The sequence below is a fragment of the Nerophis lumbriciformis genome, linkage group LG36 (genome assembly GCF_033978685.3).
Source record: "Nerophis lumbriciformis linkage group LG36, RoL_Nlum_v2.1, whole genome shotgun sequence".
NCBI classification, from domain to species: domain Eukaryota; kingdom Metazoa; phylum Chordata; class Actinopteri; order Syngnathiformes; family Syngnathidae; genus Nerophis; species Nerophis lumbriciformis.
Window position 1 is genome coordinate 26,085,484 of NC_084583.2, and position 27,270 is coordinate 26,112,753.

The following is a 27,270-nucleotide window of genomic DNA, read 5'->3' on the forward strand; positions in this document are numbered from 1 at the left end:
GGACTAATGTCAGCACTGAAGTGGTAAAGCACTGCAAACTAACTACTGTGCAGGGTTACCAGTACATGTAGTGATTGTGGTAAAGCACTGCAGACTAACTACTGTGCAGGGTTACCAGTACATGTAGTGATTGTGGTAAAGCACTGCAGACTAACTACTGTGCAGGGTTACCAGTACATGTAGTGATTGTGGTAAAGCACTGCAAACTAACTACTGCGCAGGGTTACCAGTACATGTAGTGATTGTGGTAAAGTACTGCAAACTAACTACTGTGCAGGGTTACCAGTACATGTAGTGATTGTGGTAAAGCACTGCAAACTAACTACTGCGCAGGGTTACCAGTACATGTAGTGATTGTGGTAAAGCACTGCAAACTAACTACTGCGCAGGGTTACCAGTACATGTAGTGATTGTGGTAAAGCACTGCAAACTAACTACTGCGCAGGGTTACCAGTACATGTAGTGATTGTGGTAAAGCACTGCAAACTAACTACTGCGCAGGGTTACCAGTACATGTAGTGATTGTGGTAAAGCACTGCAAACTAACTACTGTGCAGGGTTACCAGTACATGTAGTGATTGTGGTAAAGCACTGCAAACTAACTACTGTGCAGGGTTACCAGTACATGTAGTGATTGCGGTAAAGCACTGCAAACTAACTACTGCGCAGGGTTACCAGTACATGTAGTGATTGTGGTAAAGCACTGCATACTACCGTATTTTCCGCACCATTAGCCGCACCTAAAAACCACAAATTTACTCAAAAGCTGACAGTGCGGCTTTTAACCCGGTGCGCTTTATATATGGATTAATATTAAGATTCATTTTCATAAAGTTTCGTTCTCGCAACTTCGGTAAACAGCCGCCATCTTTTTTCCCGGTAGAGCAGGAAGCGCTTCTTCTTCTACGCAAGCAACCGCCAAGGTAAGCACCCGCCCCCATAGAACAGGAAGCGCTTCTTCTTGTACTGTAAGCAACCACCCGCCCCCGGAAGAAGAAGAAGCGCGCGGTGCATGCTGGGATATGTGACGTTTCATTTCCATTTGTGTGTTTATGTAAAGACCCCAAAATGGCTCCTATTAAGTGTGTTGTCTGTCTAATTATAAATAATGCAGACGAGGCGTGTTAACTGAGTTCTCAACGTTTACTCACAGCGTGCTCATAACCACATTCTAACTGCCAGCATACAACGCTTCTCAGGGCTACCGCGCATGCTCGTAACTATCGTTGCATGCTGGGTAGTGTAGTTGTTATATTTGCTAGCTCATAACATCACATTAAGAGACACGCTTACGCGCTTAATTCAATACTCGCCGTCATTCCGGGTGGATTGACAAAAGACCTCCAGCCGCTAGATATTGGTGTCAACAGGGCATTCGAAGCTAGACTGCTAACTGCGTGGGAACAATGGATGACAGAAGGCGAACACACATTCACTAAGACAGGGAGGCAGCGCCAGACGACGCCAACATCTGCCAGTGGATCGTAAATGCCTGGGCAGATATTTCGGTCACAACTGTGGTCCGAGCTTTCCGGAAGGCAGGATTCACAGAACTGCTGGATAACAGTGACACTGACTCCGATGACTTCGACGAGACGGAACCGGCCATTTTGGATCTCACATTTGCCCAACTTTTCACTTCGGACACCGAAGACGAAGGATTTACGAATGAAGAATAACTTCAGAAAGTAAGCACTATGTTTATTTTGTGTGTTGTGACATTAACGTTCGAGCAACATTATGTTGCTATTGCTCTGCACTATTTTGAATTTTACTATGTTTGTGATTGCACATTTGCGTACATTTTGGGACAGAGTTGTTAGAACGCTGGTTTTTAATATATTATTAAAGTTTGACTGACCTATCTGACTGTTTTTTTGACATTCCCTTTAGCGCAGCGTAGGCGCGGCTTATAGTCCGGGGCGGCTTATTGGTGGACAAAGTTATGAAATATGCCATTCATTGAAGGTGCGGCTAATAATCCGGTGCGCCTTATAGTGCGGAAAATACGGTAACTACTGTGCAGGGTTACCAGTACATGTAGTGATTGTGGCAAAACTAACTACTGCGCAGGGTTACCAGTACATGTAGTGATTGTGGCAAAACTAACTACTGCGCAGGGTTACCAGTACATGTAGTGATTGTGGCAAAACTAACTACTGCGCAGGGTTACCAGTACATGTAGTGATTGTGGCAAAACTAACTACTGCGCAGGGTTACCAGTACATGTAGTGATTGTGTTAAATCACTGCAAACTAACTACTGCGCAGGGTTACCAGTACATGTAGTGATTGAGGTAAATCACTGCAAACTAACTACTGCGCAGGGTTACCAGTATATGTAGTGATTGTGGTAAAGCACTGCAAACTAACTACTGCGCAGGGTTACCAGTACATGTAGTGATTGTGGCAAAATGAAAGCTGCCAATCCTTAAAAATGAGGGGTTTTTTTTATGTGAAAAGCAGTTTAAGCAATGTATCATATGAATATATAGTCTATCATTGGCCGTAATTAGTTTGGAAAAACATCTCAATGAGCTGGTCCATTGACACGTTAGCATTAAGCTAGAGGCATTAGCGGCAACCTTCTTCCTGTTCAATTGTACTGTATTGTATTATTAATTTAACCTCATCCCTTTATGTAAGTGCACTTCATGTGTATATGATGTACTTTCCTGTGTGTGCTTAGTTTTACACTAACTTCATTCAAAAAAATACCTCAAATGCCCCCCCATCGCTAACTCAAAAAACAGTTGACATATTTGGCAAACTAAATTCCAACATTCAGGGAGGGCAGAACACAGAGCAGCATTAGTTTCATTGTAGCAACAATTCAAACACACAGCTAAACATGGTAATACTAATAACAGATTTGTTTGTAACTATATGTAAAACATTGTTTAGCCTTCTAAAAAAAAATATATATATATGCATCGTCTCAGATTATGCAAATTGTATGACAACGTCATATTGGCCGCACCCCCGAAAGTATATTGGAATTCTGGGAGAAACACTGCCAGTATGTTTAATTCCTGCAAAAGGGTCATGTATATTTATCTATTTAGAAAATACAAAATCCCATGTAAAAACACAGCAAATTTAGCTTGTGTGTAATATTATAGTAATAAACATCATATACTTGTGTAATGATATAATATCAAATGTCAAAGTACTGCATTGCTATGTTGCATTGTGCAGTCTGTGATGTAGAGAATTCTATAATAATTCAAGATTGTATGTGTCTAACATAAACTTAATGTAGCAGAAATGGTCAATTAATATTGTAGCATCAACTATTTGTGTAGTACTACAGCAATAGGTAGTCCAAACTAGCTGGGTAATAAAATAACTACTAAATTAAAAAAAAACCTTGTGATAATAGTAAGGTCACCGGCTAGTGTAATGTAGTAGTACTTCATTGCTTGTGTAATACCCGGATAAAAACAACATTGGCTAATATAGCAATAATACAAATACGATACAGTATTAACCACTGACTAGTTTGGCAGTAGACTTAACATGTAATGACTACTCAGTGTTGTAAGCGCTTCAACTAATGCAAAGTTCATACCACAGGCTGCTGCTGAGTGTTGGGCTGTGCTGGTGCTGGATTGACAGGTGCTGCTGCTCCTCCTTGACCGCTGGGGACCAGCGACTGGACCGTGGTTTGGCGGTGAAGCATTTTCTGCCACATATGGATAAAAAGTGCCATTAGTGCACAGCTGTGGAAAGAAAAGAGTGACCATGGTTTTCAGTTGCAAGTTGGTGTTTCTCACCAAGGCGATTTCAGGATCGACAATGCGCATGACGACCTGGGCCTGCAGCAGAGCGTAAGCCAGCTGAGGGTTCTGGAGAAGCATGTTCCTCGCCTCCTGGGGACTGTTCTGGACGCACAACTGCAGGGAGGAAAGTGTTTACCATGCCATTACATTAACACTTCCTAGAAAACAAGCTAATCGCTAACATTTTAGCGATAAAATGATCATGTAAATCAGGATAGACACGTAACCGAAAAAAATAAATAAAATTAAAATGTTAAAAACATTTTTTTAAAAGACACGTAACCGATATCAATAATGATAATGATAAAACGGAAAGAGCAGCTGAGATAGGCTCCAGCATCCCCCGCGACCCCAAAAGGGACAAGCGGTAGAAAATGGATGGATGGAAAAACGGAAAGAATGAAGCAGGTTGGTTGCATGAACAAAGGCACTCGTGGTCTGGTAAGCTAGCCAAATAGGAAGTGACCACTGAGCAATAAGAGGGACACGCTAAACAGCCAATCAAATAACAGGACCATCTATCAAGGCTCGTTGCACCATCTTGCTGTCTCACTGTTGATTCTCTGCATGGAGTGAGACAAGAAGCTAAAAATGAGTGCTGCAGAGAGCAAAATAAAACAGGAAAAGTCCCCTCGACAGGATGGACGTTTTTTGGATTTTTTCAAGTGGACCGTAGTCTTTCCCTGCGCTCATGTTTTCTTTTCAACCCTCATCCCTTCCCTATTCAGATGTACAGAAACAACAGGTAGGAACTAAAGCTCAGGACTGTATAAATAAAATAACAACATAACAAATGTGCTACTTTAAAATTATAATTTGGTCCAATAATATTTGAATAATAATTACTGCACGACAAGTTCATTTCCATAATTAAATAAGAATAATAAATGTTACACAGACCACATCCTGGCAGTAAAGCTGAAAAAAAAAATTCTTGCCAGGTTTCTCTGTTTACATTTTCACACATTGCGCTATTTTGTTACACTTTATTAAGCATCTCTGACATATTCCTTATTTTTGCACCTTAATTTAAAAAGGTTGTCAAGTGTTTGTGATTTCAGAATGTTCTCCTGGTCCATATTTCCCATAGGTCATTAAAAAAATGTCATTATAGATATCAACCAATATAAAACATTTGTATCGTGATACAATTTTACAGTGGTAAAAAAAAATTATAAAAAAATTTCAGCCATATGGCCAAGGCCTATTTTTTTATATTATTTATATGCTATCATGTCATTTCTCATCTGCTTTCTGTACTATGCACTGTGGGAGGAGTAACCACCTTGTTTATGTGACACATATTTAAGCATACCTTGTGTTCTGACTTGGTGGAAGTATGTCTAGCCTTTCTAGGGCTGGGTGATATGGCAAATATCACAATGATTTTTATATCATTCCATCTCGAGTAAAGTCACAATTTTTTTTTTATTACAAGCGGATTGTCCCATGCAGGATTATACAGAGTACTGCATCCCTACTGTTTACTACTGCACAATCTTGTAACAGACATTTACGCAATATTTGATTGAAGTAATACATGCTAACAGCTGACAACTGCCATTTTGTTCATATACATACACGATTGTGTTTACTAGAGGAGTAAAGGTACAGGTAATACATGCTAACATTGTGTTCATATATATAATTGTGTTTACTAAAGGAGTAACGGTACAGGTAACACATGCTAACATTGTGTTCATATATATAATTGTGTTTACTAGAGGAGTAAAGGTACAGGTAATACATGCTAACATTGTGTTCATATATATAATTGTGTTTACTACAGGAGTAAAGGTACAGGTAACACATGCTAACATTGTGTTCATATATATAATTGTGTTTACTAGAGGAGTAAAGGTACAGGTAATACATGCCACAGTTTAGCATTTTTTGGTAAGTTTTGTGGGGGGAAAGAGAACAACTTTTTTTCCTCTCAAAGTAATTTAGTTTTTTTCTTGTCATCACAAAGATTCAGCAGTGAAAAATGTATCATTGGTGTAGAGACTTTTATATCAAGTTAACATTTACTAAACAACATTTTCAAAAGGTAAATTATTATTTGTATTATTTAATTTTCTTGTACACATATTAGTGCTTCTCAGCAGTGCTTTGGCAGACGGCAAGCGGTGACCCAGATAGTGGAGTTATTTTAAAGCCCAACTACTGTAGCTTATATTTAATAAATGTACATTAAAGTGCAGTCTGAATCTGAGGTACTGTAAAATAGTGTGCCAACACATAAAACAAGTTTGAACAAGTTGAACACAAAGTTTTTTAGTACATGTTATGTCGAGGAGTTGAATCTTTGCAGACACATGAACAAAAAGTTTGATTTAAAAATATTTAGATGTAAAAATGCATTTTTCTGATGTATTGAGTGGGTGTGTTTATCTCCCAGTGGGGACCAATACAGTAGTTGAGTTGAAAGACATAGTGTGGCTGCCTGCATGTGCAGGATTACTGCTGAGCTGCACTGAAACTGAAGTGTTCTTTCAACTTCTATGCTACTTTTACTCATATTTCTTTATTTTCTTCTTCGGACTGCACTTCCAGCTGTGTGAGGGGGAAGAGGCACAATGCTGATTGAACATTAAACATGTCGCAATGGTCGTGCACACACTGTTACACAGACACACACACATTCACAGACACACACAGGACCACGGTCAATAAAGGCGGATTGCTTCAATAAGGTTTACTACTGCGGTATCTTCCAACAGAAACTTCTGCCATGTTTGATGGAGGTCAAATGCAAATTGATCACAATCATCAATCACGAGCATATAATTGCCCAGCCCTTAGTCTTTCTATTGATTTTTTCTAAGTCTTATTGATGAGGTGTGATCATACTACAAAGATGTAAACCTTCTATAGACTGAATATAAAAATGGAAGTACCTTCATCTGTTTCATGAGTTCAAACATCTGTTCTGGTGGTAGACTGGCCACAGCTCGACTGATGGACTCCGGAGCCTCCTCTGAGGACACAGCGTCCCCATAGGGTGACTCAATAATGGGCGCTCCAGTTCCCAAACCTGTCAAGGACAAAGTCAACTTCCATGCTCATACCTGACGTAGCATGTGTGGCTTTCACAACACTTACTTTTAAGCTCTTCCTTGTTTTTCTCACTGGCTGCGTTGTCAACACGAAGGGCCCGACCACTGAACTCTCTGCCGTTGAGGTTCCGCATGGCGCTAAGCGCGGTCTCCTGGTCTTGGTATTCGCAGAAGCCATAACCCTTAGGTTTTCCCGTCTCCCTGTCATACACTAACCTGATGCAAATATATGAACATGTACATAACCCACTGCTCATTGGCGATATAACATGAATACCAGTATACAACAATAGAATTCAGTTTAGGCATGTATCATATAAGTCATCAACTTGTAATTGTGCAATTTATAGACTATCTTCTCATTTGATTCAGCGTATGAATTATAAGTAGATTACAACAATGGCTAACAACGAAACGTTAACACACTTTGTGTCTTTTTACACATTGAAATCAGAAAGGACGTGCATTTTCAAGTCCGCGTGTCCCTTGGGACGCAGATTTCTTTTACCGACCCTACTTTCTCCGGGTTAAAACGGTGTTTTGTTTATATTTGCAGAGTAACATTTTTGGCCCCGTTTATTGCGTTTTTATTGGTCGACTTCAAAGTAATGAACTTTCCGGTACAATTTCTTAAATTTTGATTCGCCGAAAGTTTTATGGATCACAAATACTGCATTTCCGGTGTTAGGACTCCCGGGTGTTATTGTTTTGGTCATGGCGAGCAATAAACCCAAGAAGCCGAGCTTCAATGAAATGTGGCTTCAGGAGCTACTTTTCAGCAAATGGCGGACTTATGAAGATGGAAAGATGTTTTGCACGCCATGTAAACGGGCCAAGAAAAAGAAGACCTTTACAACTGATGTTCAAAGATCCAGCCTCACCAGGCACCAAGACACATCCTGTTACACCTTTCCTGCTCCCAGACTGTGGTCCAGGAGCGCAGGGGCGACCTTCTTTCCATTTTCGGGGGTAACACCCTCCACTTTACCTGGCAGTGGCCCCTACAGTTCCGCTCTTTGGTCGGAATGACGAGGCCGTCGATTTGTTACAAGTCTTTATTGATGTTTTCCACAAAGCCAAGCGGACATTCAGCATGCTAGTAACACTCCTGAACATGCTAGCACTCCCTCTCAACTCACTCACTCACTCACCCCACATATCGACCTTCTTAAAGGGGAACACACAGCTTACCTACTCAGTGGCCTAGTGGTTAGAGTGTCCGCCCTGAGATCGGTAGGTTGTGAGTTCAAACCCCGGCCGAGTCATACCAAAGACTATAAAAATGGGACCCATTACCTCCCTGCTTGGCACTCAGCATCAAGGGTTGGAATTGGGGGTTAAATCACCAAAATGATTCCCGGGCGCGGCATCGCTGCTGCCCACTGCTCCCCTCACCTCCCAGGGGGTGATCAAGGGTGATGGGTCAAATGCAGAGAATAATCTCGCCACACCTAGTGTGTGTGTGACAATCATTGGTACTTTAACTTTAACTTTATGGCCATCACCAAGCCAATGATGAAATGCTAGAGTGCCACTCTATTAAATGACATTGAAACTAACTTGCAAAATTCTAAGTTTGTTGGCATTATTTGCCATGAAAGTGCAGATTTGGCGCTTTTTAAAGGACTGATGATCTACATACAGGTGAGAATAATCAATTCCATTTGTCATATGCCCTGGCACACCATTATCATCACTTCATGACCCAAGCAAAACATCTTTTACACTTTTATACTGAATTAAATTCACCTACAACTTATCAAATAAAAACATAGAAAAAAATACAAGCAGAGGTAAAGTTTAGATCCATGAAGGAAAAGTGAATGAATGTTTATAACTGAATATACATTTACATATGCCTAAAAAATTGTTTCTTCTGTATTGTTTTTTTGAATGAATTAAATAACGTTTACAACAACCTTTTCCCCAAAAACACAATATAGAATGTGAGATATAACAGGATATTGCATACATTTATCATGTTTTCAAAACGCTTACAAAAAAGTGGGACCCCATTTGTATGACTTGATGGGGTCCATGGGTGCCCATTTGTATGACTTGATGGGGCCCCTTGGAGCCCATTTGTATGACATGATGGGGCCCCTGGGACCCCATTTGCATGACTTGATGGGGCCCCTGGGAGCCCATTTTGAAGATTCCTGGCGCCAACAATGAATACTCACCTGAAGCTAACCACAAGTCCCACTTCAGAGAAGATGTCTTTTAACTGTTCCTCTGTGGCTTCATAGGGAATGTTGCCCACTAAAATGTAAAAATGTATACTTAGAAGTTGGTGTAAAAAGGAAATTACATTGTTAACAAACTCGAGCCATTATTACAGCTAGCTGGCTAACATAGCCTTGTTAGCCAGCTAGCTAGCAGGCATGTAATAAGACTCACACGGTGTTCGTCAACAAGTACGGAATGTAGAAAATGCACTCACCGAACACCGATCTCAATGAACGGTCGACGGCTGGGTCTCGACCCGCCGCCGCAGCGGCTGCAGCGGCGGCGGCGGCAGCAGCGGCTACAGCAGCAACGTTCGCCATTTTCGGGGGACAGAAACTAATGAAACACACCGGAAGTAGGAAAAATACAATTTCCTGTTTACGTCCGAGCGCCGATTTCTTGTTGAGAAGCAACTCCAAAACATTGTTTTTCAGCGGAATCAACCAGCAACATCAACACTTTTAACTAAGACAACTAAATAAAAACATTGTTTTTCAGCGGAATCAACCAGCAACATCAACACTTTTAACTAAGACAACTAAATAAAAACATTGTTTTTCAGCGGAATCAACCAGCAACATCAACACTTTTAACTAAGACAACTAAATAAAAACATTGTTTTTCAGCGGAATCAACCAGCAACATCAACACTTTTAACTAAGACAACTAATTAAAAACATTGTTTTTCAGCGGAATCAACCAGCAACATCAACACTTTTAACTAAGACAACTAAATAAAAACATTGTTTTTCAGCGGAATCAACCAGCAACATCAACACTTTTAACTAAGACAACTAAATAAAAACATTGTTTTTCAGCGGAATCAACCAGCAACATCAACATTTTTAACTAAGACAACTAAATAAAAACATTGTTTTTCTGCGGAATCAACCAGCAACATCAACACTTTTAACTAAGACAACTAATTAAAAAACTTTTTTTTCAGCGGAATCAACCAGCAACATCAACACTTTTAACTAAGACAACTAAATAAAAACATTGTTTTTCAGCGGAATCAACCAGCAACATCAACACTTTTAACTAAGACAACTAATTAAAAACATTGTTTTTCAGCGGAATCAACCAGCAACATCAACACCATTAAATAAGACAACTAAATCCTCAACAGCAACACTATTGAACTAAGACAACTAAATCCTCAACACCAACACTATTGAACTAAGACAACTAAATCCTCAACATCTACACTATTGAACTAAGACAACTAAATCCTCAACACCAACACTATTGAACTAAGACAACTAAATCCTCAACATCTACACTATTGAACTAAGACAACTAAATCCTCAACATCTACACTATTGAACTAAGACAACTAAATCCTCAACAGCAACACTATTGAACTAAGACAACTAAATCCTCAACAGCAACACTATTGAACTAAGACAACTAAATCCTCAACACCAACACTATTGAACTAAGACAACTAAATCCTCAACAGCAACACTATTGAACTAAGACAACTAAATCCTCAACACCAACACTATTGAACTAAGACAACTAAATCCTCAACATCTACACTATTGAACTAAGACAACTAAATCCTCAACACCAACACTATTGAACTAAGACAACTAAATCCTCAACACCAACACTATTGAACTAAGACAACTAAATCCTCAACACCAACACTATTGAACTAAGACAACTAAATCCTCAACATCTACACTATTGAACTAAGACAACTAAATCCTCAACAGCAACACTATAAGACAACTAAATCCTCAACAGCAACACTATTGAACTAAGACAACTAAATCCTCAACATCTACACTATTGAACTAAGACAACTAAATCCTCAACACCAACACTATTGAACTAAGACAACTAAATCCTCAACACCAACACTATTGAACTAAGACAACTAAATCCTCAACACCAACACTATTGAACTAAGACAACTAAATCCTCAACACCAACACTATTGAACTAAGACAACTAAATCCTCAACACCAACACTATTGAACTAAGACAACTAAATCCTCAACATCTACACTATTGAACTAAGACAACTAAATCCTCAACAGCAACACTATTGAACTAAGACAACTAAATCCTCAACACCAACACTATTGAACTAAGACAACTAAATCCTCAACACCAACACTATAAGACAACTAAATCCTCAACACCAACACTATTGAACTAAGACAACTAAATCCTCAACATCTACACTATTGAACTAAGACAACTAAATCCTCAACACCAACACTATAAGACAACTAAATCCTCAACACCAACACTATTGAACTAAGACAACTAAATCCTCAACATCTACACTATTGAACTAAGACAACTAAATCCTCAACATCTACACTATTGAACTAAGACAACTAAATCCTCAACATCTACACTATTGAACTAAGACAACTAAATCCTCAACACCAACACTATTGAACTAAGACAACTAAATCCTCAACACCAACACTATTGAACTAAGACAACTAAATCCTCAACACCAACACTATTGAACTAAGACAACTAAATCCTCAACACCAACACTATTGAACTAAGACAACTAAATCCTCAACACCAACACTATTGAACTAAGACAACTAAATCCTCAACACCAACACTATAAGACAACTAAATCCTCAACACCAATACTATTGAACTAAGACAACTAAATCCTCAACACCAACACTATTGAACTAAGACAACTAAATCCTCAACACCAACACTATTGAACTAAGACAACTAAATCCTCAACATCTACACTATTGAACTAAGACAACTAAATCCTCAACAGCAACACTATTGAACTAAGACAACTAAATCCTCAACACCAACACTATTGAACTAAGACAACTAAATCCTCAACACCAACACTATAAGACAACTAAATCCTCAACACCAACACTATTGAACTAAGACAACTAAATCCTCAACATCTACACTATTGAACTAAGACAACTAAATCCTCAACACCAACACTATAAGACAACTAAATCCTCAACACCAACACTATTGAACTAAGACAACTAAATCCTCAACATCTACACTATTGAACTAAGACAACTAAATCCTCAACACCAACACTATTGAACTAAGACAACTAAATCCTCAACACCAACACTATTGAACTAAGACAACTAAATCCTCAACACCAACACTATTGAACTAAGACAACTAAATCCTCAACACCAACACTATAAGACAACTAAATCCTCAACACCAATACTATTGAACTAAGACAACTAAATCCTCAACACCAACACTATTGAACTAAGACAACTAAATCCTCAACACCAACACTATTGAACTAAGACAACTAAATCCTCAACACCAACACTATTGAACTAAGACAACTAAATCCTCAACACCAACACTATTGAACTAAGACAACTAAATCCTCAACACCAACACTATAAGACAACTAAATCCTCAACACCAACACTATTGAACTAAGACAACTAAATCCTCAACATCTACACTATTGAACTAAGACAACTAAATCCTCAACACCAACACTATTGAACTAAGACAACTAAATCCTCAACACCAACACTATTGAACTAAGACAACTAAATCCTCAACACCAACACTATTGAACTAAGACAACTAAATCCTCAACACCAACACTATTGAACTAAGACAACTAAATCCTCAACACCAACACTATTGAACTAAGACAACTAAATCTTCAACACCAACACTATTGAACTAAGACAACTAAATCCTCAACACCAACACTATTGAAAATAATAAACCTCTCAATTTCAAAAGGCCAAGTATCAAAACATTTTAAGATAGCAAGAGTAACTCCCCTCTTTAAAAAAGAAAGCAAATTGGAACCTGGCAACTACCGACCTGTTTCTATTCTCAGTTCCATTTCGAAAGTAATGGAAAAAATAGTTTATGAACAGGTCGATAGTTACCTTGCTACTAATAAACTCATGTACAAATTCCAATCCGGCTTCAGAACTAACCACTCCACTGACACATGCCTTCTCTATCTGACTTCAGAACTAACCACTCCACTGACACATGCCTTCTCTATCTGACTTCAGAACTAACCACTCCACTGACACATGCCTTCTCTATCTGACTTCAGAACTAACCACTCCACTGACACATGCCTTCTCTATCTGACTTCAGAACTAACCACTCCACTGACACATGCCTTCTCTATCTGACTTCAGAACTAACCACTCCACTGACACATGCCTTCTCTATCTGACTTCAGAACTAACCACTCCACTGACACATGCCTTCTCTATCTGACTTCAGAACTAACCACTCCACTGACACATGCCTTCTCTATGTGACTTCAGAACTAACCACTCCACTGACACATGCCTTCTCTATGTGACTTCAGAACTAACCACTCCACTGACACATGCCTTCTCTATGTGAGCGAGCACATCAAACATGAGGTGGACGTGGTCATGGTCATGCTGGACCTTCAGAAGGCCTTTGACAGCGTTAACCACGCTATACTGTTGGATAAGCTCAGAGCAATCGGATTTGACAAAACCTCATGGAACTGGATGCAATCTTACTTGGAGGGGAGGGAACAGGTGGTAGAGGTGAATGGCACCGTGTCCCCCCCACCCCTCTCAGTGAGCTGTGGAGTCCCCCAAGGCAGTGTATTGGGGCCTTTACTGTTCCTAATATACATAAACGACTTGTCATCAGCATGCGACTGTGAATTGTTCCTGTTTGCGGATGACTCGGCCCTGCTGGTATCAGACAAGGACAAGTCACAGGTGGAGAAAATCCTCAATGCTGAACTCTGTAGAACTTGCACCTGGCTCGCTGACAACAAGCTATCCATACACTTGGGTAAAACAGAATCCATCCTGTTTGGGTCCCACATCAACCTTAAGAAAGTCAGTGACTTCACTATAAAAGTGGGTGACATTGTTATCACCAGGAAGGATGAGGTCACCTACCTAGCTTCCATTCTAGAGGCTAATCTTTCCTGTGATAAAATGGCAACCAAGGTAATCAAAAAGGTCAACCAACGGACAGGATTTCTCTATAGAATCTCCTCTCTGGTCAACAAAAGCACCATGAGGATTCTGGCGGGAACTCTCGTTCAACCCTTTTTCGATTACGCATGCACCTCCTGGTACCCTAGCACCTCCAAAACCCTCAAATCTAGACTCCAAACATCCCAGAACAAGCTAGTCAGATTACTTCTAGACCTCCACCCCAGATCACACCTCACTCCTACCCACTTCTCCAAAGTGGGCTGGCTCAGGGTGGAGGACAGAGTAAAACAACTTGCACTGAGCCTAATCTATAAAATCCGCTACACCTCCCTGATACCGAAGTACATGTCAAACTACTTCCTTAACGTAAATGAGCGCCATAACCACAACACCAGGGGGAGCTCCACTAACCACGTTAAACCCAGATTCCGATCTAACAAAGGTCTTAACTCATTCTCTTTCTATGCCACATCAATGTGGAATGCGCTCCCAACAGGTGTAAAAGAAAGTGCATCTCTATCCTCCTTCAAAACCGCAATAAAAGTACACCTCCAGGCAACTTCAACCCTAAACTAACACCCTCCCCGGATTGTTAATAATCAAATGTAAACAATCAAATGTAGATACTTTTTTTATTCCTTCTGATTTTTTTCTCGCTCTCTCTCGCTCTCTCTCTCTCTCTCTCTCTCTGTCTCTCTCTCTCTCTCTCTCTCTCTCTCTCTCTCTATGTCCACTACTTGCTGTACATATCCTACCAAGTCAGACCTACACTGTTTCAATGTCCATTTCTCTGTTCTCAATTGTTGATGACTGATGATAACAACCAAACCTACCCCCCACCCCCCCACACACACCCCGCATTGTAAATAATGTAAATAATTCAATGTATACACCCTGATGATTATCTTGTGTGATGACTGTATTATGATGATAGTATATATCTGTATCATGAATCAATTTAAGTGGACCCCGACTTAAACAAGTTGAAAAACTTATTGGGGTGTTACCATTTAGTGGTCAATTGTACGGAATATGTACTTCACTGTGCAACCTACTAATAAAAGTCTCAATCAATCAATCAAAGACAATGCTGAAGAAACAAGTCCATGTCAGAAAAGCAACACATTTAGCTGAACTGGAGGAGTGGTCAAGTGGTCAAGCAGAAGCTTGTGGATGGCTACCAAAAGTGCCTTATTGCAGGTCAACTTGCCAAGGGACATGTAAGCAAATATTAACATTGCTGTATGTATACTTTTCACCCTCACATTTTCACTAGAGCCATAATAAATTCATAAAAGAAGCAAACTTCATGAATGTTTTTTGTGAGCAACAAGTATGTGCTCCAATCACTACATCACAACAAAATAAGAGTTGTAGAAATGATTGACAGCCATGACATGATGTTCTTTACAAGTGTCTTTTTAGCATTAGGGGTGGTAAAAATATTTATATGGCAATACTATTTCTAACAATATGTTAAAGTATATTAATATTGATTATTTCAAGAGAAATGAATACATTTACATGTGCTGGGCGAGGTAGTAGTGAGCAAAGTGCAAACAATGGAACATGATGATTTAAATGAGGTAGTATTGTGTCCAATGAAGTACAGTATTATGTACCAATGTTTCTTACCGTGGTTGGGCCGTGAGCGCCCCCTAGAGGGCCACCAAAAATGATCTGTTTCTCAGCTGTGGGCCGGGGAACAGCTAGCATCAGAGCCGGCCCAAGGCATAAGCGTACTAAGCGCTTGCTTAGGGCCCCGCGGCCACCAGGGGGCCCCCAAAAGCAATTAACAAAAAATTATTATTTTTTATTTTTTGCATGTACGAGTCTGACTGATGATTTCTAAATGATCAAAGATATATTATTGTACAAAAACACAATTTAAGGTCAACATTTTTGCACATTGCTGTTTCAGGTTTTTGTTACCAAAAATAATAAAGTGAATCAGAATCAGCTTTATTGTCCAGTTATGTTTAACACACATGGAATTTAACTTTAGTAGACTGCGCTCTCTTTGTACAAAGTAAACATTAAATATGAACAATTAACTAAAAATATAAACTAGTAATTAAAGACTAATATGTACAAGACTGATGAGACAAGATGACACTTTTACTGTAAATACAAAGCTTTATCACTTGGACTGTTCAACCCCAGGCCACTCTTGTAGCTGAATGTTTTCTACATTTTAAGATTAGGAACCATATGTGGCACTCTGGACATCATTCCTTCATTCATTGCTATTATTTATGTTCTTAACTGGGCCACCCCCATATCTTTATAAATGACATGTCATTTGTAAAGACATGCCAGGCTGACAATAGGATCATGTAAACAACACTGCCAGAGCCGCAATGACTTTATATATTATTTATATATTATTGGCAGAAATAGAGGGCCCCAAAATCAAATTTTGCTTAGGGCCCCATGGAGGCTTGGGCCGGCACTGGCTAGCATACTTCTAAGATGGTGCCAAGTAACCAAATCCATGGACAAGACTGTGGACAAGACTGTAGACAAGACCGTGGACAAGACTGTGGCTATGGCTGTGGACAAGACTGTGGACAAGACTGTGGCTATGGCTGTGGACAAGACTGTGGACATGACCGTGGACAAGGCTGTGGACAAGACTGTGGCTATGGCTGTGGATAAGACTGTGGACAAAACTGCGGACAAGACTGTGGCTATGGCTGTGGATAAGACTGTGGCTGTGACCAAATTGTTCAGGACAAGCAAAAATCATCAGCCCGGAGGTTGGGTCTTGGGCGCAGTTGGGTGTTCCAACAGGACAATGACCCCAAACACACCTCAAAAGTGGTAAAGGAATGGCTAAATCAGGCTAGAATGAAGGTTTTAGAATGGCCTTCCCAAAGTCCTGACTTAAAGGTGTGGACAATGCTGAAGAAACAAGTCCATGTCAGAAAAGCAACACATTTAGCTGAACTGCAGCAATTTAGTGGTCAAGTGGTCAAGCAGAAGCTTGTGGATGGCTACCAAAAGCGCCTTATTGCAGGTCAACTTGCCAAGGGACATGTAAGCAAATATTAACATTGCTGTATGTATACTTTTCACCCTCACATTTTCAGTAGAGCCATAATAAATTCATCAAAGAAGCAAACTTCATGAATGTTTTTTGTGAGCAACAAGTATGTGCTCCAATCACTACATCACAACAAAATAAGAGTTGTAGAAATGATTGACAGCCATGACATGATGTTCTTTACACGTGTATGTACACTTTTGAGCATGCATACATGTGTGTTTGGGGGGGGGGGGGGGGCAACATGACAGGATGACTGCCGATGACAACATGACTGCTTCTTCTCTTCACCTGTAGGGCTTGGTCCGGCGCTAGGACCCAGGGTGCGCGATTCTCATCTCCAGCTGCTGCAGACCCAAAGCTCGGGCAGTAAGCGAAGATCGCGAGGACAAGCCACTCCAAAAAAACAAAAACACATTATTTTTGCAGCACAGCGTGTTTCTATCCCGAGTGGACACGCAGCCTGGCCGCTCGGAGGGCAGCAGCAGCCGGCTGTGCCGCGGAAGACGCTCGCTTGTTGCGCCGTGTGCACACGCAGGCTTTGCGGCTGCAGCGCCAAGGTAAGACGGCGCAATCGCGTGCGATGACTAATAACAAAGGACTAAAGATGACTAATCACAAGGAGGTTGCACAGGAGCACTGAGGACGAGACGCAACTCTGACAAACTTTGACCTGGATATCATTTGCCTTTCATTCTGCTGCCCTTTTTCCGCCCGGAGTTGCGGCGACGTCTCGCTGCTATCCCGCGGCATTGTGTGCCAGTGTGTGTGTGTCTGTGTGTGTCTGTGTGTGTTTGTGTGCGAGTGTGTGTGTGTGTGTGTGTGTGTGCGTGTGTGCGTGTGCGTGTGTGTGTGTGTGTGTGTGTGTGTGTGTGTGTGTGTGTGCGCGCGCGCGCGGGGCTCACACACACACAAGTTGTGGTGTGTCCTGCATGCATTCATGTTGTGGTGTGTCCTGCATGCATTCATGTTGTAGTGTGTCCTGCATGCATTCATGTTGTGGTGTGTCCTGCATGCATTCATGTTGTGGTGTGTCCTGCATGCATTCATGTTGTGGTGTGTCCTCCATGCATTCATGTTGTAGTGTGTCCTGCATGCATTCATGTTGTAGTGTGTCCTGCATGCATTCATGTTGTAGTGTGTCCTCCATGCATTCATGTTGTAGTGTGTCCTGCATGCATTCATGTTGTGGTGTGTCCTGCATGCATTCATGTTGTGGTGTGTCCTGCATGCATTCATGTTGTGGTGTGTCCTGCATGCATTCATGTTGTGGTGTGTCCTGCATGCATTCATGTTGTGGTGTGTCCTGCATGCATTCATGTTGTGGTGTGTCCTGCATGCATTCATGTTGTAGTGTGTCCTGCATGCATTCATGTTGTAGTGTGTCCTGCATGCATTCATGTTGTGGTGTGTCCTGCATGCATTCATGTTGTAGTGTGTCCTCCATGCATTCATGTTGTAGTGTGTCCTGCATGCATTCATGTTGTGGTGTGTCCTGCATGCATTCATGTTGTGGTGTGTCCTCCATGCATTCATGTTGTGGTGTGTCCTCCATGCATTCATGTTGTAGTGTGTCCTGCATGCATTCATGTTGTGGTGTGTCCTGCATGTATTCATGTTGTAGTGTGTCCTCCATGCATTCATGTTGTGGTGTGTCCTGCATGTATTCATGTTGTAGTGTGTCCTCCATGCATTCATGTTGTGGTGTGTCCTGCATGTATTCATGTTGTAGTGTGTCCTCCATGCATTCATGTTGTGGTGTGTCCTGCATGCATTCATGTTGTGGTGTGTCCTGCATGCATTCATGTTGTAGTGTGTCCTGCATGCTCAAGCAAACTAAAGAGAAGTGCAAGTGATGCGTTCAGGTGCCGCCTGACATGATTATTCACCCCGGCCAACAAGGACGACCACCCGGGGCTAACTCAAGCATGGACCATCTCTTGTTGGTCGGGGTTAGAATGGAGGACTTGTGCCACGGGTGAACTTCCACAGGACATGGTGGTTCCGTGGACGCCATGGCGTCCTAAAATAGTCTTCAAGAATGGAGGGCGGGGGTTGTTGACCACTTTGACGGCGAGAGTCTTTCCCACAGCAACATGACAACAAATGCAGGCCTGGGGGGTAAAAATGTCATTCTTGGCTCTCACACAACGACGGATGATGCCGAGGCAGAGAGCTCGTGAAGCCCCGAGTGGGCGCTCCACTGCCGGGAAGAGTGTTGAGGCTTGTCCCGGTGGCACTGAGCTCTTGTGTGTGTGTGTGTGTGTGTGTGTGTGTGTGTGTGTGTGTGTGTGTGTGTGTGTGTGTGTGTGTGCTCCAGTTGTTGTTTGTAGATGTTGCTTGAAAGTGTTCATACATGTGTGCAGCCATCATCCAGGCAGACAAATAGTTGTAGCCATGCAGGACCATCACAACTCCTTGGTGTCTTGCATGTTTCCTCAGCAGACGTATTGAAGCCTCCAAGAAGCTGTAATAAGACAAGTGGCCTAATTACAGCAAAGGCTGCTTAAGCACCGAGACATGCAGGTGTGATGAAGTCATGAATCATATTTGGAGGGAACACTTGTGTCACAAGTGGTCAGTGTGGACATCAGCAGGATCGCTCAAAAGCCACAACACATTTCAGGAAACATCTTCTCAGATCATTTAGAGTAGGCAGTGTACAGCTTGTTGAGTAAACATAAATAGTTGTTATTTAGCTCTGCCTCATCCTCGCATTGGGCATGGAATTAGTCAGAACTGCACATGTTGCACCTGGAATCCTCTTCCTTTACTCCATGAGGACATCACTCATGGATGTGATGCCGTCCTCTACCTCCTACCTCCATTCTTCATTTCTGCTTGATGACATCACTCATGGATGTTATGCCCTCCTCTACCTCCATTCTTCCAATATTCTTGATGACCACCCATCCCAGCAGCCAGCAGACATTGACACAACCTTGATTATGCGTACATGTCCTTTAAAATGGACTTTGGAACAATGTTACATAATAGTTGTATTTGTAAACTGAGACAACTTTGACGTCTAATGTTGGATCCAGCGTGTTGGTTGAGAAATGACCACATTTCAATGTTAAATCAACGTCACAACATGACATTGACTAAATATCGTCAAAAAGCATGTTGTTTCAACGTTGTATTTGTGTTGTAGAATATTGGTTGAAATATGACCAAATTTCAATGTCAAATCAACATTGAATGAACATAATCAAAAAGCATGTTGTAGAATATTGGTGGGAAAATGACCACATTTCAATGTTAAATCAACATCACAACCTCATCAAAAGCATGTTGTTTCAACGTTAGGTTGACTTGCTCGACATCAGGACCTAATTCAACAAGTTGTCAACGTTGTTTCAATGTCTTGTGCCTGCTGGGTGTTCAATTAGGTTCCTCTCTGTGAACCCAAGTCATCTATGCCGCTATACAAGCTGTACACTGACTACTCTAAAGCAGTGGTTTTCAAACTTTTTTTCACCAAGTACCACCTCACAAAAAACTTGGCCCTCCAAGTACCACCATAATGACCAACATTTAAATGCCGTAGCATAAGTATTTGTTACAAACAAGGCAAGTGTATTTCATATTTTTTGCCACGCTAACATTACACACAGTTTGAACAGTAACGTTGTGTTTGAATATAGGAAATAAAACACTGTACTAGAATCAAGTGATTGTTTGGCCAGAGTACCACAGTTTAAGAATCACATACACCGCAATCCAAATGCTTGTGAAGGCCTTCATCCATTCCAATAAGGTGTGTGTGTGTTGATGTCACACACACATTATTATTATTGTGGTCACTGCACTGCGTCATGAGGGGCCTTTCTCATCTTGCTTACATGACAAGAGGTCTATTTGACCATCTCGAAACTGGTATGAGTCACAATTGATCCTGATCATATTGTTGCAGGATATTAGAGATGTTTCTCCTTAAACTGCAGGCTGTACACTGACTACTCCAAATGACATTTGACTTTCATTTCCATGTAGTATTGTCCCTATTATGGCTCACCATCGCTGTTATCCAAAATATGTTTTTGGTGGGGTTGAGGTCAGGGTTCCATGCAATAACCCCTGTGTGGACCATGGTCCAGAGGTGGTTAAGATGAATTTAGGCGGGAAAGAAGGGGTTGCAGCCGGGATAATCAACTTCATTGTTTTGTGTGGCACATTTTCAGAAAGCTAAGGACTCGGGGGTTTATTCCAGAGCAGACGTCTGATTGTGCTGTATTGAGTTTTTTAAGGACCTTCTGCAAACATGTCTTTATAGCTGAACTTGCCGGCAAACAGCCCAAAGAGAGGAAGAGCACTCGTGGAACAAAATACTTCTATGACTGCATCTGAAGTAAACATTCAGTCACTCAATCGCATGATGAAAAAAGTGCTACAAAGGAGAGGACCTAAAGGGGTGCCTTGAGGAACGCCTCAATTATGTACATCCCATGTTTGGATGCCAGAGTGCACGAGGCAATGATCTTGTTTACAGTGGTCCAACTTCCTCTTGGCTAGTGTTTTTAAGAATTTGTTCAAAAATGTGTGTCTCCCCAGTTTGGAACCGAACTCGGTGGTTTTCATTCTCCGGCTGGATTTGGCCCCCAGTTGAATAACCCTGGTCTATAGTCTAATAAATTAATCAGGACATTTGTCTACCTTTTGTTTATATAATCTTGTAATCTCTGATTACGCTGCAAACCACAAATAATACACATATTGAATTACTAATACTTTTTTGGCTAACAAATCACTTTTTTTATTGGCGCACACAAGTGAAAGCAGGTGTAGTTGCCTCAATGTTTGAACCATTTTACAAGTGTTATTTGCCAGAAGACATTTGTTTTTGTGTGCAGATGTAACAATTCTCCCTATTCCTAAGGACGCATGTAAGTCCCAATTAGGACGTGGCCCACTAACGGTCTGAGATGTTGCACAATCAGAATTGTATGCAAGTGAGTCAGAATGTGGGATCTGTGCTGTGTTTGATGAAGAAAAGGAAGTTGATGTAGTGCGGGACGAAGGTGTTGATGAAATAAATAGTGCATCTCATTTTGCATGACATCATTCTCTATACACACTTATGCTTCCTCGTCTTTCACGCTGCTTGTTTTTCTTCTTTATTTCCTGTTTCATGACACTTCCCTTCCTGTTCGAACTCATGGCTTTAAAGTGACAGTTTATGACTTGGTGACCCCCCCGGACTACCGCCGCCACCGTTACACTGCCTCCACTCGCTATCCCCTCTTGTGCCTCCTGAAGCGGCTGTGAGGTCGCGGTGCATGCCGGTACTTGTAGTCCACACTCCTCCCTGCCTCTCCAGCGTGCAATCCTGGGCGTGGATAGCCGAGCACTACATCTCCCAGAGGCCTCACACCCCCCTCCGCGCCTCGCTCTCCCAGCAGACTGGAGATACGGAACGGACAGTCTTGACGACCACCCCCTGGCCTCCCCTCCTTCCCCGCCTCCTCCTCTCCCCCTCCCCGGACTTTGAGGACCGACAACGGCGGAGATTAGTGGCGAGTCGCGGAGCGCCAGAGGCCGGAGAAGCGGAGACGTCCAGCCCTTGTGCGACGTTCACGTACCATCCGGGTGAGCGTGTCATTGAACATCTTTTATGTGGGCAGAGGGAGGAAGGGGAGGGGGTAAGGTGGTGTCGTGGCTCGGGGTCTCGGTCGAGGAGAGACGGGACCCCCGCCGCTCCATGCTAGGTCGGCTGAGGCCAAATAACAGCGGACTTGTCGGGCTCCGTCAACCTTCTGAGTCCGTGACCGCTCCGGAGCACGAGCCCGCCAACTTGCGTCGCCCACCCGTCTGGGACTTTATCTGCACCCCTAACTAACTAACTCACTAACCTACCCTCTTTATCTGCACCCCTAACTAACTAACCTACCGTCTTTATCTGCACCCCTAACCTAACTAACCCACCCTCGCTACCTTCTCCCCTCTCCCGGCTCCCCTAGCCCTCGCTGCCCTCTCCCCTCTCCCCTCTCCCGGCTCCATGGCCATTGTATGCGAGAGGGGGACTTTTGTTGTTGTTGTTGTTGTTGTGTTTTCTTTACACTGGAGATGATCGCGTTTCAAGGAAGTGTTATTAGGAGGAGGGGGGTCGTCCGACCACCATATTACCATACATTACTCATGTTTGCGCCATTCCGGACTAAACTTCTCTCGCCCAGCGTGCCGGACGGTGTTCCGGGCGAAATAGGCTGCAGAGCTCCGCTGCATGTGCGGTTCTCAGGGTGCATGTGTGGGCCACATCGTGTTGGGAATGCACTCCATGGAAGTCTGGGCTTCTTCTTCTTCCTCTTGTTGTTGTTGTTGTTGACCCTCAACATACTGCCCTTCTTCATAAACATTCCCACTAAATGAGCAAATCTGTGCACTTTGCATCTTCATTAGTGCTACATGCTATTTAAGAAATGTACTAGACTTCATTAGTGCTACATGCTATTTACGAAATGTACTAGACTTCATTAGTGCTACATGCTATTTACGAAATGTACTAGACTTCATTAGTGCTAAATGCTATTTAAGAAATGTACTAGACTTCATTAGTGCTACATGCTATTTAAGAAATGTACTAGACTTCATTAGTGCTACATGCTATTTAAGAAATGTACTAGACTTCATTAGTGCTAAATGCTATTTAAGAAATGTACTAGACTTCATTAGTGCTACATGCTATTTAAGAAATGTACTAGACTTCATTAGTGCTACATGCTATTTAAGAAATGTACTAGACTTCATTAGTGCTAAATGCTATTTAAGAAATGTACTAGACTTCATTAGTGCTACATGCTATTTAAGAAATGTACTAGACTTCATTAGTGCTACATGCTATTTAAGAAATGTACTAGACTTCATTAGTGCTACATGCTATTTAAGAAATGTACTAGACTTCATTAGTGCTACATGCTATTTACGAAATGTATTAGACTTCATTAGTGCTACATGCTATTTAAGAAATGTACTAGACTTCATTAGTGCTACATGCTATTTAAGAAATGTACTAGACTTCATTAGTGCTAAATGCTATTTAAGAAATGTACTAGACTTCATTAGTGCTACATGCTATTTAAGAAATGTACTAGACTTCATTAGTGCTAAATGCTATTTAAGAAATGTACTAGACTTCATTAGTGCTACATGCTATTTAAGAAATGTACTAGACTTCATTAGTGCTACATGCTATTTAAGAAATGTACTAGACTTCATTAGTGCTACATGCTATTTACGAAATGTACTAGACTTCATTAGTGCTACATGCTATTTAAGAAATGTACTATACTTCATTAGTGCTACATGCTATTTAAGAAATGTACTAGACTTCATTAGTGCTAAATGCTATTTAAGAAATGTACTAGACTTCATTAGTGCTACATGCTATTTAAGAAATGTACTAGACTTCATTAGTGCTACATGCTATTTAAGAAATGTACTAGACTTCATTAGTGCTACATGCTATTTAAGAAATGTACTAGACTTCATTAGTGCTACATGCTATTTAAGAAATGTACTAGACTTCATTAGTGCTAAATGCTATTTAAGAAATGTACTAGACTTCATTAGTGCTACATGCTATTTAAGAAATGTACTAGACTTCATTAGTGCTACATGCTATTTAAGGAATGTACTAGACTTCATTAGTGCTACATGCTATTTAAGGAATGTACTAGACTTCATTAGTGCTACATGCTATCTAAGAAATGTACTAGACTTCATTAGTGCTACATGCTATTTAAGGAATGTACTAGACTTCATTAGTGCTACATGCTATTTAAGGAATGTACTAGACTTCATTAGTGCTACATGCTATTTAAGGAATGTACTAGACTTCATTAGTGCTACATGCTATTTAAGCAGGTATCTACAGAAATGTAGCTTTCAGACTTTTCCAATAAGTTTAGATCAGTGGTTGTCAAACTTTTTTCACAAGAACCACCTCGTAAAACACTTGGCTCTCCAAGTACCACCATAATGACCAACATTAAAATGCAATATAGTAGGCTTAAGTATTGACTAAAAACCAGGCAGAGGTTCTATTTGAATAATATATTAAATATGTGTGTCCACTGTAACATTCCAAGACATTAATACATTGATTATACATTCATGTCCTTTCAAACTGACTTGGAAACAACACATTGGTAAATTGAGACAAGGTTGATGTCTAACATCGGATCTGTGTTGTTGGTTGGGAAAGGACTAAATTGTTGAAATCAACGTTACAACCTGACATTGAATAACCATCCTCAAAAAGACAGTTGTTGGTTAGAAATGAGCAAAATTCAATGGTCACATCAACGTCAGAACCCAACATTGATTAAACGTTGTTGACCTAATTCAGCAAGTTCTCAGCTTAGTTTGAATGTCTTGTGCCTGCTGGGTTGCACACCGTGCACAAACATCATCATACCCCAGAGACAGTACATATTTACAGACTACCAGAGTTTGACCGGTTGACCAGTCCCCTTCTAAAGTGAAATAAGTAGTCCAGTGGGGAATAACGTCCACGCCAGGTGCTGCAAAAACACAGAGCAGCGTCCTGCGCTCCACTTTTCAACATTTCACCAGGATTGAACAAGTGAACAAGACTTTTCAACATTTCACCAGGACTGAACAAGTGAACAAGACTTTTCAACATTTCACCAGGACTGAACAAGTGAACAAGACTTTTCAACATTTCACCAGGACTGAACAAGTGAAGAAGACTTTTCAACATTTCACCAGGACTGAACAAGTGAAGAAGACTTTTCAACATTTCACCAGGACTGAACAAGTGAAGAAGACTTTTCAACATTTCACAAGGACTGAACAAGTGAACAAGACTTTTCAACATTTCACCAGGACTGAACAAGTGAAGAAGACTTTTCAACATTTCACAAGGACTGAACAAGTGAACAAGACTTTTTAGCATTTCACCAGGCTTGAACAAGTGACCAGGACTGAACAAGTGAAGAAGACTTTTCAACATTTCACAAGGACTGAACAAGTGAACAAGACTTTTCAACATTTCACCAGGACTGAACAAGTGAAGAAGACTTTTCAACATTTCACAAGGACTGAACAAGTGAACAAGACTTTTCAACATTTCACCAGGATTGAACAAGTGAACAAGACTTTTTAGCATTTCACCAGGCTTGAACAAGTGAGGGATTAGTCTTGTGTGCCACAACAAAAAGGAACTAAAGTAGTGTGATTTTTTTTATGAGGGGGTTTAACACTACGCTGTAATCACGGCCCAGTAGATGCCGCCGCTTTAAAGTCCCACATTGCTTGATTTTTGGTTGTGGTTCTGTTCCTGATCTCTACTTGAACATGGTCATGTGCTTGTCGTATCCACCTGTGTTTATCAATCAATCAATCAATCAATCTTTATTTATATAGCCCTAAATCACAAGTGTCTCAAAGGGCTGCACAAGCCACAACGACATCCTCGGTACAAAGCCCACATTTCCACCATGGCTGAGTGTTCCCAAACGGAGGCTTTTACAGACGGAAAATGGTTTACAAGCTCTGACTTCTCAACTCTCACGATAGCCAAAGGCTGGATTTCACAATTTTTGTTAACAGGGGGAGTCGCACTTCATTTAATGTGAACCGTGTGGGAACACGCTGCACCGTAGCGATACACCCAACAACATGTAGCGAGGGCTGCAGCTAGCCATTATTTTCAGTAATTGAGTATCGATGTGTATTTTAGGTGAAAATAGTTTAAATAAATTGTCATAATGCACTTTTCGCATGTGTGCAAGAAACTGTTTGCCACCATGGAAGCCACACACCAGCGCTCTCATGTGTACTGGATTGTGTGAGAACTATGTCCTTGTTCTTCAAGTTCCAGGCACTCCATGCTGCCTGGATTGTATTCATTTGTATTAGTTACAGCCACTGCGATGAGGTGGCGACTTGTCCAGGATGTACCCCGCCTTCCGCCCGATTGTAGCTGAGATAGGCTCCAGCGCCCCCCGTGACCCCAAAGGGAATGAGCGGTAGAAAATGGATGGATGGATAGTTACAGCCAATAAAAGATGCAACAGGATATATATTTCTTCTAACTGTTCCACCCAATAAATGTCCTGTTTTTGTCTTTGCAGCATATCAAGACTCATCGGACTGACTGTGAGGCATGTTGTGTTGAAGACACACCTATGCAGGTATGAACGCTATAGTTAGATTCTTATTGTGAGTGCTTGG

General features: G+C 41.2%; 2 protein-coding genes across 7 annotated transcripts in view; one reads left to right on the plus strand and one right to left on the minus strand.

Moving 5' to 3' along the window:
* Window positions 1-9,449, minus strand: part of cstf2 (cleavage stimulation factor, 3' pre-RNA, subunit 2) — a 19,242-nt gene extending 9,793 nt beyond the window's left edge. For 2 of the 3 annotated variants that reach the window (XM_061930623.1, XM_061930621.2), the window contains exons 1-6: window positions 9,284-9,448; window positions 9,024-9,102; window positions 6,887-7,056; window positions 6,682-6,818; window positions 3,776-3,895; window positions 3,571-3,684 (exon numbers count right to left, since the gene is read on the minus strand). In XM_061930623.1, the coding sequence (XP_061786607.1) occupies window positions 3,571-3,684; window positions 3,776-3,895; window positions 6,682-6,818; window positions 6,887-7,056; window positions 9,024-9,102; window positions 9,284-9,389 (726 nt within the window). In that variant the 5' untranslated portion in view covers window positions 9,390-9,448. Of the gene's footprint in view, window positions 1-3,570; window positions 3,685-3,775; window positions 3,896-6,681; window positions 6,819-6,886; window positions 7,057-9,023; window positions 9,103-9,283 lie in introns of all 3 variants that reach the window. The other variant, XM_061930622.1, reaches the window with a different exon arrangement.
* Window positions 9,450-17,435: 7,986 nt separating this feature from the next.
* bcorl1 (BCL6 corepressor-like 1) overlaps window positions 17,436-27,270 on the plus strand; it is a 38,015-nt gene continuing 28,180 nt past the window's right edge. The window contains exons 1-2 of one of the 4 annotated variants that reach the window (XM_061930182.1): window positions 17,436-17,633; window positions 27,171-27,230. In XM_061930182.1, the coding sequence (XP_061786166.1) occupies window positions 27,225-27,230 (6 nt within the window). In that variant the 5' untranslated portion in view covers window positions 17,436-17,633; window positions 27,171-27,224. Of the gene's footprint in view, window positions 17,634-22,302; window positions 22,663-27,170; window positions 27,231-27,270 lie in introns of those variants that run through there. The other 3 variants (XM_061930183.1, XM_061930181.1, XM_061930184.1) reach the window with 3 other exon arrangements.